General features: G+C 40.8%; 1 protein-coding gene across 1 annotated transcript in view; it reads right to left on the minus strand.

Moving 5' to 3' along the window:
• Positions 1 to 265: 265 nt before the first annotated feature.
• LOC311503434 (uncharacterized protein) overlaps positions 266 to 18,500 on the minus strand; it is a 39,468-nt gene continuing 21,233 nt past the window's right edge. Inside the window, exons 2-5 of the mRNA XM_084566144.1 lie at positions 3,098 to 8,409; positions 2,759 to 2,945; positions 2,298 to 2,425; positions 266 to 2,027 (exon numbers count right to left, since the gene is read on the minus strand). Of these exons, the coding sequence (XP_084422270.1) occupies positions 1,710 to 2,027; positions 2,298 to 2,425; positions 2,759 to 2,945; positions 3,098 to 3,328 (864 nt within the window). The 5' untranslated portion in view covers positions 3,329 to 8,409 and the 3' untranslated portion in view covers positions 266 to 1,709. The remainder of the gene's footprint in view (positions 2,028 to 2,297; positions 2,426 to 2,758; positions 2,946 to 3,097; positions 8,410 to 18,500) is intronic.

The raw sequence follows: 18,500 nt of genomic DNA on the forward strand, positions 1-18,500 counted from the left end.
AGTATGCCAGAGCAGTTGATTGTTGAAAATGTCTGTTGATTTTTTTTTTTTTTCGGGCTTCTCCATTCATTTCAATGGGAAATTTTCTGCGGTTTTTCGCGAATAAATTCGCGAAAAACTCGTCAATCCCTTATAAAAGTAATAGCACGGGATTCGGGATCAAAACACACGTTTTGATATATCATGTGTTGGGGTCCTCTCGCCGGTTCGGGCCGCATTAATCGGCGAAAAAGAGCGGAAAATGAATAATAAGTAAAAACTAGAAAATTCCCGCAGGAAATTTTGAGAGTGACTCGAGGGCTGCTGCCGGGGTTATTAAAAAAAGAAAAGGAAAAAGATGTTAGCATTACCAATACTAATGTTGGCATTACCATTTGCCACGCTAACGCGCGGCGCTGACGCACTAAACTACACAGTAAATTTTGCAGTGTTAAAGTAACACTTAAAGAATTAAATTTAACACCATTTCCGAGTGTATTTGGTCCAACTCGGAATTAGTGTTAAATTAACTCTTACCATAGTGTTTAGAATTTAGAGTTAAATTAACTCTAAATAGAGTAAAAATTTAACACTCGCTTACACTGAATAGTGTTATTGAAATTTTACACCAAAGGTTAAATAACACTGAAGAGTGTAAATATTATTCTTGGTAGAGTTGATAATTCACTCTTCTATGGTGTCAAATCAATTCTGATTGAGTTCCATTCCAGTACAGATTAACACTCTAATAAGTGTTGATATTACACACTACTGTGTTGATAATTTACTCTCTTGCAGTGAAAAACAAGCTCATATAGAGTAAAATTCTAACACTGTATAGTGTGAATGAAATTTGACACCATTTCTGAAAATAAATCTTAGCAGTGTTAATTTTACACTTTTGTAGTGTCAACTTACATGCAACACCATTAAGTGAGTAAAAATCACAAGTTCCCACAAAATAATGCATTTAAGAACTTTATTAGCAGCTCTCAACTATGTCAGGCTGAAATATCATCTCATCAAAACATCTCATGTAGAATACAAATCTACATTTAAAACATTGACCTTAAGTCTGCATAAAATGACAATATGGAACATCATAGAAAGAAGAATCTGTCGTTCCATACTTCAATTGTACATCAAATGGTCTGAAGTAACGCAGCTCATTTATGTTCAACATCTTTAGAACCCTGTCAGGATGCAGCCTGACCTCTGTTTCCTGTGGAGATAAGCACTGTAAAGCTGCATCTTTAGCTTGACTATGAATCTCAGAACACACTTCTTCCATAGAGGAAACAAAACTATTTACAGCAGATTGACTTAATCCGGCTGCCTTGAGTTGTGCAACAGCAGAAGCACACATATCTAGAGTGCTCCTATTGGAGTTTCTCAACAGTTCAGATGTTGTGGTTACCTCATCTTTGTTACCCGTCAGCGATGTTGTGGCTGTCTCATCTACATTAGCTGTCACCACCTCTCCTGTGCTCAAATTAACATCAGTGTCAACCTCCTGGTCAATATACTCAGTGTGTTTGGTGTTTAAATGTTTCCTAAAACCAGAAAATGTACCAAACACACATCCACATCCAGTCTGGGCACATTTAAGCCTGAGATTTTTTCCAGGTAAGTAACCATGAACTAATCGTAAATGCCTAACAAGCATATTTGAACTTGTTAACTCAGCCTGACAAACAAAACACTGCATGATAGAGGAGAAACTTCAAGCACTAATGAAGCAACCTCGCCCTAACTTCAGAGACACGAGGACTTTCCTTGACCTTGCCGACATCAATGTTGTACACTGTGGTTTGGATAAAAGTGTACATGTTGTGGAGCATGCTGTTGTATGATGTGCCAAACACAAAATGAGCCTTAAACAGTTCATCAAAGGCACCAAGAGAAGAGGTTGACCTGCAAGGTATGGCATTCTTGTCAAGAATGATGAAGAACTGATGGATTGCATTCTTCTTAACTCCAACAGCCAGGAGATAGGGTTGAGCTCTGGTGGTGATGGCATCGAGATGCTCTTGAATGTTTGTTCCACTCTGCGAAGACAAACACATGAAGATATGATTACAATTGGACAATTGTAATACATAAAACCAAAACAAAAAGAACAGAAAAACTAAATAATAATACTTTAAGTGAGACATATTCACCACCAACTAGTTGCTTAGAATACACGTTAGCATCATATTGGCTGTCAGTACTCATTACAAAGCACTTTATTAATGCCTTATTGTGCATGACCATATTCTACAACTATTAGGCAATTATATAAGATTTGTCCCTCAATAACCTCCAAAAACACAAACCTTCTTGAAGACCACAAGATGCTTCTCTGCTTGGGATGCCGAAACCTTTCCTGGTCTCTTCCGACCCTGAGCAGAGGGTGGAATCAGGTGTAGCAGCAATAAAACCGACGAAAGGTCACTGTCCCAACCTGTAACAACAATCGTGTGTTCAATCTCAACACACTTCAGTTATGCGGGCTGTCAACAAAATTCAGTGGCTCTGCAATGGCAGTAGCATTCAAATAAAAAAAAAAAAAAAAAACAATAACGGAAAGATAGCAGTTTTATATCATCACAAGAAGTTATCCAAATCAAACCATGGGACAAACACTTCAGTGCTTTTGAAGTTTTGTTCAATATACTGCGTACATAATGTCCTCTTACATTTATCACACATCCAGATATGTAAATGTTTAGATATGATAAATATATATTCCAAGTATATGAGAGCAGCAGAAGAAGAACACGAACAATTATCTTACCAAAGTCAACATCAACTTCAGTGCCATCCTCAGGAGGATCAGCTGCCAGCAAGAGTTCTTCAAGCTCACTTGTGGATAGAAGCTTTCTGCATTGTTGGATGATCTTTTTCTTGAACATGACCGGCCACCTCTCCAGAAGCTTGCTTGAGGTATCCTCTCCAAACATCAGAATGAAATCCTGTTCAACCTGGGGTGGGGTGGTGATGGGTGACAATTTCAATTTCAGGCAACCAAAGTTAACGGGTGATAGTTATTGGGGTATTACTACAACGCCTGTCTACCGTCTTATAAAAACTATTCAACTGTCATAATGTTTTCAAAATAATGATAGATAATTACCAAGCCTTTGACGTCTTTAAAACGTGGAAAGTCAGACAGTATGTTGCTCGACTGCTGGGGGTCAAGGACCATGTTGCGGCGATACACAAACGTCAGTTTCATTTTCTTGTTGACAGTGTCCTCATCAGCTGAATGTTTCATCAATGAGATTGCTTCGTTGCACTCATCTTCAGTCAGGGCAGTCTCTGGATCGAACTCGGACTCTCGTCTGACAGTTGGTCCTCCAGACATGGCTTCACCAGATGATCCTTTGGCTGATTCGACATAACATGGGAAAATACAGTATTATAAATACTGATATCAAAAACAGTTTTAGAAACCTGGCAAACTTTTAAAGAGGTACTCTTTACTCTTTACACCAAAAGTATAAACTTAATTACTGACTGTACTGTGATGAAACATATCAGTGCTGGTGTTAATATTGACATTTTTTTCTTCACAACTTATGATTATTACTATTATTTTGTGCATTGAAAGTGGCTCAAAATGTCTACTGTTTTGAATCACCCTAAAATTTGCCATGCCAGCCTGTAGACAAAGTCAGAGGAATTGAAGGGTGTAGTTAGACTTCAAGAAAAATATTGTATTATTTTAAACATTATGTGCAACAAATGCAATAACTGATCTTGCGACTGTTTTGTTCCATACATTTTTCCAGTATTACCTCCAAACGACGATCGCCTGTCTTTAGCTGTGCCTCTCTGAATAGTTTTAATCCTCCAGGCCAAGTACCCAGTTCCACTCTCACCATCATAATAGTGCTCCTTGGAGGATGAAAGGATAACAAAAAAAAAGACATTCATTAATAACATTTAAAAGTGAAAACAACAGGCTCTGATAGGATTCAAAATTTTTCAATACAGCATTTAACATTACTACAACCATTACTGTGTGCAACTCACATAGCCACTCTTAGAGAATGGGTCACTGAGGTAGGGGAATAAGGTCACTATTCCTCTGGCGTACATTTCTTTCACTTGTCTGGGTGGGGATGTACTGCAAGGAGAAAGGGGTTTGCGGTTATATTCACTGGATTTAATTTCGATTTCAAATTAATCTCTAAGCAGAACACAAGGACTGTTAACAAATTACCCATTCTTTTCTGTCATGTCAGCTGCTAGTATGTGGACCATTTTTCGTCTGGTTTCATCAGTCAAGGATTTGGTTCGCCTGTATTCATTTATTACACGTTCCCCACCAGGTTTGTTGGTAAGAACGGATTCCACCAACTTGAAACACAATACAAAACAATTCAGCACATTAGGACTATATCCACTGCAAATCAGAGTTCACTTAAATGCTGGAAATAAATTCATATCATGGCTAAAGATGTCCCGATTCAATCTCAAAGATATCGGCGGAACAATCAGCAGACGACAGACAGTTTATTAATTCAGGTAAAGGCTGCACCGAAGTAACAAACACTGAAGAGCTCCATCCAGACAGTGACATGGTTATAAGGATTACAGAGAGGATTTGTTAATTTATATTTTATTGTTAAAGATAATAATAATAAAAACAAGCATATAAATTTAATTGATTTTAATAACTTTGATGTACTTGAAGTGTACACTTTATTATAATAAAATAAAAAACTTTCAGGAGCTAAAAAACAAAAAACTTCAAGACATAATGAGATCAACAATGTCTTCCAACCACGTAAATGTCATAAGAACTTATTTATAAGAACTTACTTGCTCAGCTTCTGCGTCCAACCTCTGGCGTTTTCTGGAGGGACTATCGGAAATGATGTCTGTGTCCTCAGAGTCCAAGGAATTGAGGGATGATGGTTGGGATTGCTCAGGAGAGGCTACCGTGGAAACAGATTCTAATCATGAATTGAGAAATCGAAATAAGAACACATTATATAGAGTTTGCTGATAACCCTAACCTGTCACTTCTAATAAACATCATAACATAATAGAAATTTAACAGAAACAAACCTGAGTCATATTTGATGGTTAACACCCCAGTGGAGGGATCCGTTACTACATCCTGAAAAACATCTTCATCCAACTCAGTCCCTGAACTGTCGACAACTTTCACACCTTCTGTTACAGCTGGGACACCAAACTTTGCAAATGCTAGGACACAGGAACAAAAGCTTGTGTAAACAAGAAAACCATTGCTTATCTAATGATAACATTTCACTACTCACTTAATATTCACTGAATCTGGATTACCTTTTACAGTAGGGCTCAAACAAACACTTAATGTGAATTAAAATTATTTTTTATGTTTTTGTACCAACTATACTTTAAGCAATGCATCCAAAGTTAAGGGTGTGGTTAGAAAGGGTAACACAAAACACATATAGACGTTTGTAAGATATTGATTAATTCCAAAATCCAAGAACTTAAAATTTTCCATCATTTTATATTAATATTCCAGTATATCAATTTTAAACAGCTACTATTACTATTAGCATTTAAAGCTCCTTGTGCAAATCTTAATTCCCTGCAGAGAGTATCAGCACAGTTCATGGTTAAAGTTCATGTGCTCATTATTACAATAAACAAAAACTATATGCACTGTATTCCCTCAAATTTGAGAATATACATAACATACATAAGAATATCATGCATTTCAACTGAACAGTCCAGAAGCGAGGCCACCTTTTGAGGTGAATCACGTTCACTTTGAATATAATAAAGTTTGTTTCAAGCCACCAAACTGCTGGGAAATAATCAGCTATTTTGCAGAAATGACCAGTAAGATTTAATTTAACTTAATCATGTCATCTTCCTGAAGGTGCCCAACTGTCATACGGATTTACTTTACATTGCTGTAGTAACGTTACTTAATCCTACCGTTACAATACAAAAACCACCGGGCGCGTCCGCATTACATGTGCTATTCAATGTTTCAAAACCCACCGGCAGCCGTGGTACGGGAAGCGTCACCAAAGCGGGCCTCCGCTGATCTATTTTTGACGGACACCGCGGGCAGCCCGCTTCAACACAGAGCACCTCGAGCGGGCAGAAGCCGGACACAGAAAAAGCAGAGAGGATCCGGTCGATTTTCAAAATAAAACACACCGTGCAAACTACCGGTAGTAAAAACAGACAAAAGAGAAACTAATTAACTACGTAGCATATTTACACACGGAGAAGCAGATCTAGAAGCACATAAACGAAAGAAAATGACAAAAATCTGAGCAAGTAAACAAAGTCTGGCGGGCTAATCGCTTCTGAAACGCTCCCGCTAGGGTTTGAAGTCGCGTGCAGGACCGACCAAAACAGCGTCACGTGACAGAGACGTGCGGGTTTCGGGGTTAAATTTAATGTCTCCAACACATTAAAAACGACAACGTCTGTCAGTAACACCTGCGGTAACTTTAAAATACAAAAGACAACGCTTACTCAGTACCCAGAGTTAATGTCTAACCGCTCATGCAAAGGCAACGGATAGTCCAGCTAACATGAACTTTAGCTAGTTTAGCCAACTCCCCACACTAGCAATCTTCGCTATTCCACTATAATATTTGAACGTCACAAAGAACTACACAATCACACATCCACACTGTATTAACAAAGTTAACATAACTCTTGATAATTTGAGTGTTTGCTAGTTAATGTTAATTAGCTAACGTTAGCTACCTTAATGCTGCTCGCACATGGACTTGACATTCACTCGGCCACTACACATTAGCCGTCTGAAATTCGGCATTTGAAGACATAAAACGAGTTAAAGTTCACAGTTAACAGTGATATAAAGTCATGCTGCTTCTGTTGAAAGGACAAATAATGCGTTTAATAGTCAATTAGGAGACACTTACCGCAGTCCTTCGGCACGAAGAAAATGGCGGCCTGAAATTTCCATTAGACGAGGGGGGTGGGCGGAGCTTTCCAGAGTACGTTTGACACTCCGTAGTTTAACGACGTATATTTTCACCAACACTGGGCGGTATCTTACTCCAGCTGTTGTTGTAATAACTCTGAAGGAGTCAATGTACTTTGACACTGCATATTTAACACTGTAGAATTTACTTTGAGCTAAGGGTAGAGATTAGCACAGTCACGCACACACACAATAGAAAACATTCAGCTCAGATGTACACACAGAGCAAGCAGAGTGACAGTCACCTCAAAAAATGTCTTGCTTTACCTCTCTGTTACTGCCTGTCTGTCTTTTACCCTCTCTCTGTCTCTTTCTTTGTTATTTACTTAAATAAACTGAAATTAACTGCCAAGGACTACAAAAATGGCTGCAGCTGTGGCCCTGGCCTGAGGCTGCCATGGTGACTCTGCTGGTTGCCATGACTACTCACAGACACAGGAGAGGAGAAGGAAGAAATTTTGATTTTTTGCCCTCTGACAGTCCTCGCATTTGGGCTCACTGAGGCAAAACCAAAGCTCACATCAGAAAAAAAAAACAGACAGTGATTGGCAGGAGAAGTTCCCGAACACACTGATGTAATTTTGGTGTCTCTGGAGTAAATATTGTGGAAACTGTGGCGAGTATAAGAAGAGGGTGGATTCAGCTTTCCTCGAAAATCAGCTTCATATTTTGAATGGGAGTTTATTGGCAGTTGGAGCGGGACACTCCTCACTCTGGGGCACGCCATTCAAATTCAGAAAATGTCTCGTCTTAGGCGAGCACATTGTATGAATCAGGACAAGTTCCTCTACAAAAGTGGAAAAAATCTAATGTCTACGATGTAAGATGTGCCCAGGAGCAGCGTGGAAATAGAAAAATTTCAGTGAATTTCAGACAGCCTCTACCACTCTAGCCTCTGAGGTCTCCCACTCTACGCCGAACATTCCACGCAATACACACCCATTATAAACTCAGAAATTTCACATGATTGATCACGATGATTGACGAGTGATTGATCGAAAAGTATAAAAGATATCAAAAATCTGAATAGAACTTTTATAGAGGACAAATTTACCTACATTTTAAAGTTTAAATAAAGTCCCTAGGTGAAATTTTGCGGGAGGAGTTAGCTTTTGAAAATGCCCCTCAAAAGTGTCAGTTTTTTCGTTTTTTCGCAGTTTCCCATTCATTTCAATGGGACGATTTTCGCAGTTTTTCGCGAATAAATTCGCGAAAAATTCGTGGATTCCTTATAAAAGTAATAGCACACCATTCCCGATAAAGGCGCACGTTTTGATGTAATTTTTGTCGGTGTCGCCCCAAAATTGCGGGGCGAGTTAGAGACCGAAAAAAGGTACGGAAGATGAATAATAATATAGAAGAAACACGCAGAAGAACAATAGTGTCTCGTGGCTTCGCCACGAGACACGACTCCCCATATAGCTTAGAGCTATATGGGGAGTCGTGTCTCGTGCGTAGCCTCGAGTCACTAACTAGAAAATTCCCGCGGAAATTTTTGAAGTGCCGAGTGGGCTGTTGCCGGGGTTCTGTATTGAAAAAGCACACCTCAAATAGTAATTTTTAACATGTATATTTACACACATGAGCCACTAATTCTAGCATTAGCCACAAATGTTAGCACGCTAGCTACTCATGGCAGTAAAGCATTAACCACAAACGTTAGCAATTAGCATGATTAGCTAGCCACTAATTTTAGCATTGGCTTAGTGTGGTATAGCTTCACAATACCCTCAAATAGTCATTTTTAACATGTATATTTACACACATGAACCACTAATTCTAGCATAAGCTGCTAATGTTAGCAATTAGCATGATGCGCTAGCCACTAATTTTAGCATTGGCTTAGTGTGGTATAGCTTCACAATACCCTCAAATAGTCATTTTTAACATGTATATTTACACACATGAACCACTAATTCTAGCATAAGCTGCTAATGTTAGCAATTAGCATGATGCGCTAGCCACTAATTTTAGCATTGGCTTAGTGTGGTATAGCTTCACAATACCCTCAAATAGTAATTTTTAACATGTATATTTACACACATGAGCCACTAATTCTAGCATTAGCCATAAATGTTAGCAATTAGCATGTCTTTACTACCACGAGCGGCTCGCACGCTAGCTACTCATGGCAGTAAAGCATTAACCACAAATGTTAGCAATTAGCATGTCTTTACTACCACGAGCGGCTGGCACGCTAGCTACTCATGGCAGTAAAGCATTAACCACAAATGTTAGCAATTAGCATGATTCGCTAGCCACTAATTTTAGCATTGGCTTCGTGTGGTATAGCTTCACAATACCCTCAAATAGTAATTTTTAACATGTATATTTACACACATGAGCCACTAATTCTAGCATTAGCCACAAATGTTAGCAAATAGCATGTCTTTACATGCAGTCAAGCATTAGCCGCAAATGTTAGCAATTAGCATGTCTTTACTACCACGAGCGGCTAGCACGCTAGCTACTCATGGCAGTAAAGCGTTAACCACAAATGTTAGCAATTAGCATGTCTTTACTACCATGAGCAGCTAGCACGCTGGCTGCTCTTGGTAGTAAAGCATTAGCCACTAATGTTAGCAATTAGCATGTCTTTACTAAGTAGCATGTCTTTACTCCCATGAGCAGCAGCTATAAGAAAAAGCACAACTCAAATAGTCATTTAAGGCCTGGTTCCTTCTGTCTGGATCAGCTGGAGGAAAACTATAGGCAGACAAATAGACATGTCAAATAATGTTATGTAATATACTTAATATAACTCTTATGAGTGTTCAACAGCTCATTATTTATTTAATTAAAAACATCATATTATATTAAATTACTCCAATTATATATATACTGTCATTAATGTTGTTGCAAGCCATAAATGTTTCCTACTTTATGTGGTGGAATAATATATTTTTCAGTTTGACACAGTTTAATTTAAAAATATCTTCCCTTTAAATTGTAAAACTTCAACATTATTGCTGTGATAAGCACCCACTAGCAAAGCGGCGAATTAGCCGGCGGCTAACCCCACTAACCTCCGCGTTAGCTCAAGGCTAACTGCCGCGGCTAATTCGTGTTTAACTCCCGCGGGTCCGCGGTTAAATCCCGGTTAGCTAGCGGTTAGCTAGCGGTTAGCTCGAGGCTAACTCCGCGGTTGAGTCCGCGGCGTTAAGGTAGCGGCTAGCTAGCTCCGTTAGCTCCGCTAGCTTGCTAACATACATGCGCTATGCTGGAAGGCTAGTCGTCGGCTAAATCACTGGGCGGCTAGTCGTTAGCGTCTGTTAGCAGTTAAGATATTCACTGACCTAATGAGATGAAGGAAACGGGTCAGGGATGTTGTGTCAGGAGTTTCAGCAAAGCAGCCAGATATAATTTGTGTTTAAAATAAAGGAAAAGGTCAAACATGAAGTTGTCATTCAGTCAATGACAAGAGCTATAGCTAAGAGGCCCAGCAGATGTGTGAAAGCACCATGGGAGACAGGTATGGTTTGGGGGGTTTTAATGTTTTGGCAGATCCTGTTTTCCACTGGGAGCTTAAATAGCACTGACGCGCTAGCTGCTCTGCTTTCTCTGTCTGTCATTTTACACACGCATGTTCAAATTAAGTGCTAAGAACTACTAAAATGGCTGCCTAATGTTAGCATTAGGTTAATGCATGTCTTTAATTTTTAGTGGCAAGACATTAGTGGCTAGCTATTCGCTAACATGCTAATGGTGCCACTAATGCTACCACCAATTTCTACCACTAAAAATTAGCATTAGCCGCTAATGGTAGCAATTAACATGACCCGCTAGCCACTAATTTTAACATTGGTTTAGTGTTAGCATGTCTTTTAAGCCACTAAAAATTAAATACATGCTAATTGCTAACATGCTAATTGCTAATATGCTATTCGCTAACATGCTAATGCTGCCACTAATGCTACCACCAATTTCTTGCCACTAAAAAGTAGCATTAGCCGCTAATGTTAGCAATTAACATGACGCGCTAGCCAATGACAGACAGACACCTGTCATTGTTCAACTTAGGTGCCAAAAGCCAAAATGGCTGCCCCACATACCAGTTACTTATGTCAGTTGGAAGTTTCCCGCCTCTTTCTGTGGAGACCCTCCTCTTCTGCTGCGTGTGAGCGTGTGTATGCCCGTTGGGGCCTTGTTGTCACGGTTACCAGTTTGAATTTCAGTTAGAAGATGGCTAGAGGGAGAGAAAATGCTGAAACGAACCTCCTCGAACAGGAAGGCCTTGTGGCCAAACCGTGTTTCCAATCATTGAACCGACTTCACTTTGGGCATCTTGAGTCTTTCCTGAACGTCTAGATATGCAGTTTTTGGGCAAAATGAAGAAATGTGAGCTATAAAGAGCGATTCAAAGAAAGGATTGCTTCTGCTTTGCTCCAGAAATTTAACATGGCAGTCTATGAAGCTGTGGATGGGAGTTGCTGGCGCATCTTTGCGTCTCACGCCAAAACTATAAGACTTTACAGCTTTAGCAGACGAATTTGAGCGAGAAGACAAATTTTCCTACGTTTCTATGTATAAATTATATCTGAGGTGTGAAATTTGTGGCCACGGGAGCAGTTTCTGTTTTATTTTTTGCCTAATTTTCTTCTCTCCTCCTCACTCTAGCTGATGATGTCATCCACTCTGGCACAAACATTCCGCGCAATACACACCCATTATAAACCCTGAAATTTGAGTAAAAACCTACACAACTCTGAGGCTTCATAGTTTAAAAACGGTAAAAGTTGTCGATAAGTGAAGTGAATCTCTGAAGAGAAGGCAAGAGTACCTACGTTTTAAAGTTCAAATGAAGTCTCTCGGTTAAAGTATGCCAGAGCAGTTCATTGTTGAAAATGTCTGTTGATTTATTTTTTTTTTCGGGCTTCTCCATTCATTTCAATGGGAAATTTATCGCGGTTTTTCGCGAATAAATTCGCGAAAAACTCGTCAATCCCTTATAAAAGTAATAGCACGGGATTCGGGATCAAAACACACGTTTTGATATATCATGTGTTGGGGTCCTCTCGCCGGTTCGGGCCGCATTAATCGGCGAAAAAGGGCGGAAAATGAATAATAAGTAAAAACTAGAAAATTCCCGCAGGAAATTTTGAGAGTGCCGAGTGGGCTGTTGCCGGGGTTCTGCATTGAAAAAGCACACCTCAAATAGTAATTTTTAACATGTATATTTACACACATGAGCCACTAATTCTAGCATTAGCCACAAATGTTAGCAATTAGCATGTCTTTACATGCAGTCAAGCATTAGCCGCTAATGTTAGCAATTAGCATGATGCGCTAGCCACTAATTTTAGCATTGGCTTAGTGTGGTATAGCTTCACAATACCCTCAAATAGTAATTTTTAACATGTATATTTACACACATGAGCCACTAATTCTAGCATTAGCCACAAATGTTAGCAATTAGCATGTCTTTACATGCAGTCAAGCATTAGCCGCTAATGTTAGCAATTAGCATGTCTTTACTACCATGAGCAGCTAGCACGCTGGCTGCTCTTGGTAGTAAAGCATTAGCCACTAATGTTAGCAATTAGCATGTCTTTACTACCACGAGCGGCTAGCACGCTAGCTACTCATGGCAGTAAAGCATTAACCACAAATGTTAGCAATTAGCATGATGCGCTAGCCACTAATTTTAGCATTGGCTTAGTGTGGTATAGCTTCACAATACCCTCAAATAGTAATTTTTAACATGTATATTTACACACATGAGCCACTAATTCTAGCATTAGCCACAAATGTTAACAATTAGCATGTCTTTACATGCAGTCAAGCATTAGCCGCTAATGTTAGCAATTAGCATGTCTTTACTGCCACGAGCGGCTGGCACGCTAGCTACTCATGGCAGTAAAGCATTAACCACAAATGTTAGCAATTAGCATGTCTTTACTACCATGAGCAGCTAGCACGCTGGCTGCTCTTGGTAGTAAAGCATTAGCCACTAATGTTAGCAATTAGCATGTCTTTACTACCACGAGCGGCGAGCACGCTAGCTACTCATGGCAGTAAAGCATTAACCACAAATGTTAGCAATTAGCATGATGCGCTAGCCACTAATTTTAGCATTGGCTTAGTGTGGTATAGCTTCACAATACCCTCAAATAGTAATTTTTAACATGTATATTTACACACATGAGCCACTAATTCTAGCATTAGCCACAAATGTTAGCAATTAGCATGTCTTTACATGCAGTCAAGCATTATCCGCTAATGTTAGCAATTAGCATGATGCGCTAACAACTAATTTTAGCATTGGCTTAGTGTGGTATAGCTTCACAATACCCTCAAATAGTAATTTTTAACATGTATATTTACACACATGAGCCACTAATTCTAGCATTAGCCACAAATGTTAGCAATTAGCATGTCTTTACATGCAGTCAAGCATTAGCCGCTTATGTTAGCAATTAGCATGTCTTTACTACCACGAGCGGCTAGCATGCTAGCTACTCATGGCAGTACACTATTAGCCACAAATGTTAGCAATTAGCATGTCTTTACTACCACGAGCGGCTAGCACGCTAGCTACTCATGGCAGTAAAGCATTAATCACAAATGTTAGCAATTAGCATGATGCGCTAGCCACTAATTTTAGCATTGGCTTAGTGTGGTATAGCTTCACAATACCCTCAAATAGTAATTTTTAACATGTATATTTACACACATGAGCCACTAATTCTAGCATTAGCCACAAATGTTAGCAATTAGCATGTCTTTACTACCATGAGAAGGGACGTCCTTTATGCCCTTCTACAAACTGAAGGGCAGGTACAGGCAGCAGACCCCTCCCAGCTCCACCTGAAAGCCAGCATCAAATAAGGAAGAGAGTGGGAGGGATCGTCACACCCCCACCTTTAAGAGGGGCGTCCTCACTAGGATCCCCAGACAAAGAACAAGCAAATCGTAATAATTGATCGTTAATCATCATAATTTTAACAATAAAACTCATTACTCCTACCTGAGCAATAGTTTAACAGTTTACTGTGTATGCTGGAAGGCTAGCCTAAGGCTAAAACATTGGGCAGCTAGTAGTTAACTTCTATTAACAGTTCAGCTATGTTGGGCACAAACACTTAACATATAAATAATTCTAGAAACTCACTTACCTAATAAAGTGATAGCACCAACAGAGGAGGGAGAGAGAGAGAGAGAGGGAAGGAGGGAGAGGGAGAGGGAGAGAGAGGGGGGGGGGTCATGGAGTGTTCTGTCTCCCCATTGTAACAGTCTGAGAGTCCCTAATGTTTTGTCAGTCTGTGTCTGTAATGCTATAGTGGGAGGGGAGGTGGGGGGGTTGGAGTGGGGGGGTCATAGTGTCAGGTTCTGGCTCCCTACTATAGTCCTGTAATGGGTTTAGGGGGTCATAATGTTTTGGCAGTCTGTGTCTGTAATGCTTAAATGGAGTGGAGGTGGGGGGGTCATAGTGTCAGATTCTGGCTCCCTACTATAGTCCTGTAATGGGTTGAGGGGTCATAATGTTTTGGCAGTCTGTGTCTGTAATGCTATAGTGGGAGGGGGGGTGGGGGGGGTTGGAGTGGGGGGGTCATAATGTCAGGTTCTGGCCCCCTACAGTACTGCAGTAATGGTTTGGGGGGGTTTTAATGTTTTGGCAGATCCTGTTATCCACTCAGAGCTCTTTTCCCGCCACTCGGGTCTGGTTGTCATGGCTACCAGGGTCAACTGCTCCTGTCAGAATGTCAGTTGGAAGACGGGGAGAGAGAGAGAAAATGCTGAAAAAACGCCTCGAACAGGAAGGACTTGTGGCCAAACCGTATTTCCAATCATTGAACCGACTTAACTTTGGGCATCTTGAGGCTTTCCTGAACATCTACATGTGCAATTTGTGGGTAAAATGAAGAAATGTGACCTATTTAAAGCGATTCAAAAAAGGTTACTTCTGCTTTCCTCCAGAAATTTCCCTGCCTTTTTAACATGGCAGTCTATGGAGCTGTGGATGGGTGTTGCTGGCGCATCTTTGTGTCTGACGCCAAAACTATAAGACTTACAGCTTTAGCAGACGAATATGAGTGAGAAGACAAATTTTCCTACGTTTCTATGTATAAATTATGTCTGTCGTGTGAAATTTGTGGCCATGGGAGCAGTTTCTGTACAGTTTTTTGACTAATTTTCTTCTCTCCTCCTCACTCTAGCTGATGATGTCATCCACTCTAGCACAAACATTCCGCGCAATACACACCCATTATAAACCCTGAAATTTGAGTAAAAACCTACACAACTCTGAGGCTTCATAGTTTAAAAACGGTAAAAGTTGTCGATAAGTGAAGTGAATCTCTGAAGAGAAGGCAAGAGTACCTACGTTTTAAAGTTCAAATGAAGTCTCTCGGTTAAAGTATGCCAGAGCAGTTCATTGTTGAAAATGTCTGTTGATTTATTTTTTTTTTCGGGCTTCTCCATTCATTTCAATGGGAAATTTATCGCGGTTTTTCGCGAATAAATTCGCGAAAAACTCACGAATCCCTTATAAAAGTAATAGCACGGGATTCGGGATCAAAACACACGTTTTGATATATCATGTGTTGGGGTCCTCTCGCTGGTTCGGGCCGCATTCTTCGGCGAAAAAGGGCGGAAAATGAATAATAATAATAAAACTGCAAAGAAACACGCAGAAGATTAATAGTGCCTCGTGCCTATGGCACGAGGCACTACTCCCAGAGCTTGCTAGCTCTGGGAGTAGTGCCTCGGGTCATAGGCACTCGGCACTAATAATAAAACTGCAAAGAAACACGCAGAAGATTAATAGTGCCTCGTGCCTATGGCACGAGGCACTACTCCCAGAGCTTGCTAGCTCTGGGAGTAGTGCCTCGGGTCATAGGCACTCGGCACTAATAAAACTGCAAAGAAACACGCAGAAGATCAATAGTGGCCTCGTGCCTATGGCACGAGGCCACTCCTCCCATAGCTTGCTATGGGAGGAGTGGCCTCGTGTCATAGGCACTCGGCACTAACTAGAAAATTCCCGCAGGAAATTTTGAGAGTGCCGAGTGGGCTGTTGCCGGGGTTCTGCATTGAAAAAGCACACCTCAAATAGTAATTTTTAACATGTATATTTACACACATGAGCCACTAATTCTAGCATCACCTCCACACTGCCCACCACCCTGGATCCACTACAGTTTGCATACCGGCCGGACAGATCTACAGATGACGCCATAAACCTCCTCCTCCACAAGACCCTCTCCCACGTGGACACTGGTAAGGGAAACTATGTGAGAGTGCTGTTTGTTGACTACAGCTCAGCATTCAATACCATAGTCCCCTCCAGACTGGCTGCTAAGCTGCATGACCTGGGTCTGGACTCCTCCCTGTGCAGGTGGATCTACAGCTTCCTGACCGGCAGACCACAGGTGGTCCGAGTGGGTCACCACACTTCAGCCCCCCTGACTCTCAACACTGGATCCCCCCAGGGCTGTGTGCTCAGCCCTTTGCTGTACTCGCTGTACACACACGACTGCGAGGCCACTTCAGATTCCAACATCATCATTAAGTTTGCTGACGACACCGCTGTTGTAGGACTAATCTCCCACAACGACGAGACAGCCTACAGGAGGGAGGTGTCCCACCTGGAGGACTGGTGCCGGGAGAACCACCTCCTGCTGAACGTCAGCAAAACAAAGGAACTGATAGTGGACTTCAGCAGGAAACAGCAGAGGGACTTCCATCCACTCACTATCTGTGGCTCTGAGGTGGAAAGAGTGGACACTTTCAGATACCTGGGAGTGACCATCTCACAGGACCTGTCATGGACTCACCATCTGAACACCATCGTGAGGAAGGCCAGACAGCGTCTCTACCTCCTCAGACGCCTCAGAGACTTTAAGCTCCCTCTCAAGGTGCTCAGAAACTTTTACACCTGCACCATCGAGAGCATCTTGTGTGGGAGCATCACCACCTGGATGGGAAACTGTACCAGGCAGGACTTCCTGGCCCTCAAGAGGGTGGTCCGTTCAGCGGAGCGGACCACCAGAACTCCCCTCCCCAACCTGCAGGACATTTACACCAAGCGTTGCAGGTTAAGGGCCACAAAGATCCTGAAACAGCCCAGTCACCCCGGACACTCTCTCTTCTCTCTACTGCCATCAGGCCGGCGTTTCCGATGCCTGAGGACAAAGACTGAGAGGCTGAAGAAGAGTTTCTATCCCCATGCCATCCGCCTGCTCAACTCTGAGCCTTAACTGGACTTAAATATCACTGCACTTTATTCATGAAGCTGCTAACACTGTAAATTGATGTACATATACAACCCCCCCCCCCCCCCCCAAGTTTACCAGTCTATATTTTTATTTTTATTCAGTCTATATTATTATTTTATTTTTATTTTTATTTTTTATTCTTATATTTAATTCTCTATTGGTGTACATTACACTTATATTGCTTACCTTGTGTGCATACTACTGTTTACTGTAGTACTATATTTCTTTCTTTTTATTTCTTTTTACTACAGGCTGCAGGTACAACAACACATTTCACTGTACATTGTACTATGTATAACTGTGCATGTGACAAATAAAAATCTATCTATCTATTAGCCACAAATGTTAGCAATTAGCATGTCTTTACATGCAGTCAAGCATTATCCGCTAATGTTAGCAATTAGCATGATGCGCTAGCCACTAATTTTAGCATTGGCTTAGTGTGGTATAGCTTCACAATACCCTCAAATAGTAATTTTTAACATGTATATTTACACACATGAGCCACTAATTCTAGCATTAGCCACAAATGTTAGCAATTAGCATGTCTTTACATGCAGTCAAGCATTAGCCGCTAATGTTAGCAATTAGCATGTCTTTACTACCATGAGCAGCTAGCACGCTGGCTGCTCTTGGTAGTAAAGCATTAGCCACTAATGTTAGCAATTAGCATGTCTTTACTACCACGAGCGGCTAGCACGCTAGCTACTCATGGCAGTAAAGCATTAACCACAAATGTTAGCAATTAGCATGATGCGCTAGCCACTAATTTTAGCATTGGCTTAGTGTGGTATAGCTTCACAATACCCTCAAATAGTAATTTTTAACATGTATATTTACACACATGAGCCACTAATTCTAGCATTAGCCACAAATGTTAACAATTAGCATGTCTTTACTACCACGAGCGGCTGGCACGCTAGCTACTCATGGCAGTAAAGCATTAACCACAAATGTTAGCAATTAGCATGTCTTTACTACCATGAGCAGCTAGCACGCTGGCTGCTCTTGGTAGTAAAGCATTAGCCACTAATGTTAGCAATTAGCATGTCTTTACTACCACGAGCGGCGAGCACGCTAGCTACTCATGGCAGTAAAGCATTAACCACAAATGTTAGCAATTAGCATGATGCGCTAGCCACTAATTTTAGCATTGGCTTAGTGTGGTATAGCTTCACAATACCCTCAAATAGTAATTTTTAACATGTATATTTACACACATGAGCCACTAATTCTAGCATTAGCCACAAATGTTAGCAATTAGCATGTCTTTACATGCAGTCAAGCATTATCCGCTAATGTTAGCAATTAGCATGATGCGCTAACAACTAATTTTAGCATTGGCT

This window comes from Chelon labrosus, assembly GCF_963514085.1.
Source record: "Chelon labrosus genome assembly, chromosome: 18".
NCBI lineage: Eukaryota > Metazoa > Chordata > Actinopteri > Mugiliformes > Mugilidae > Chelon > Chelon labrosus.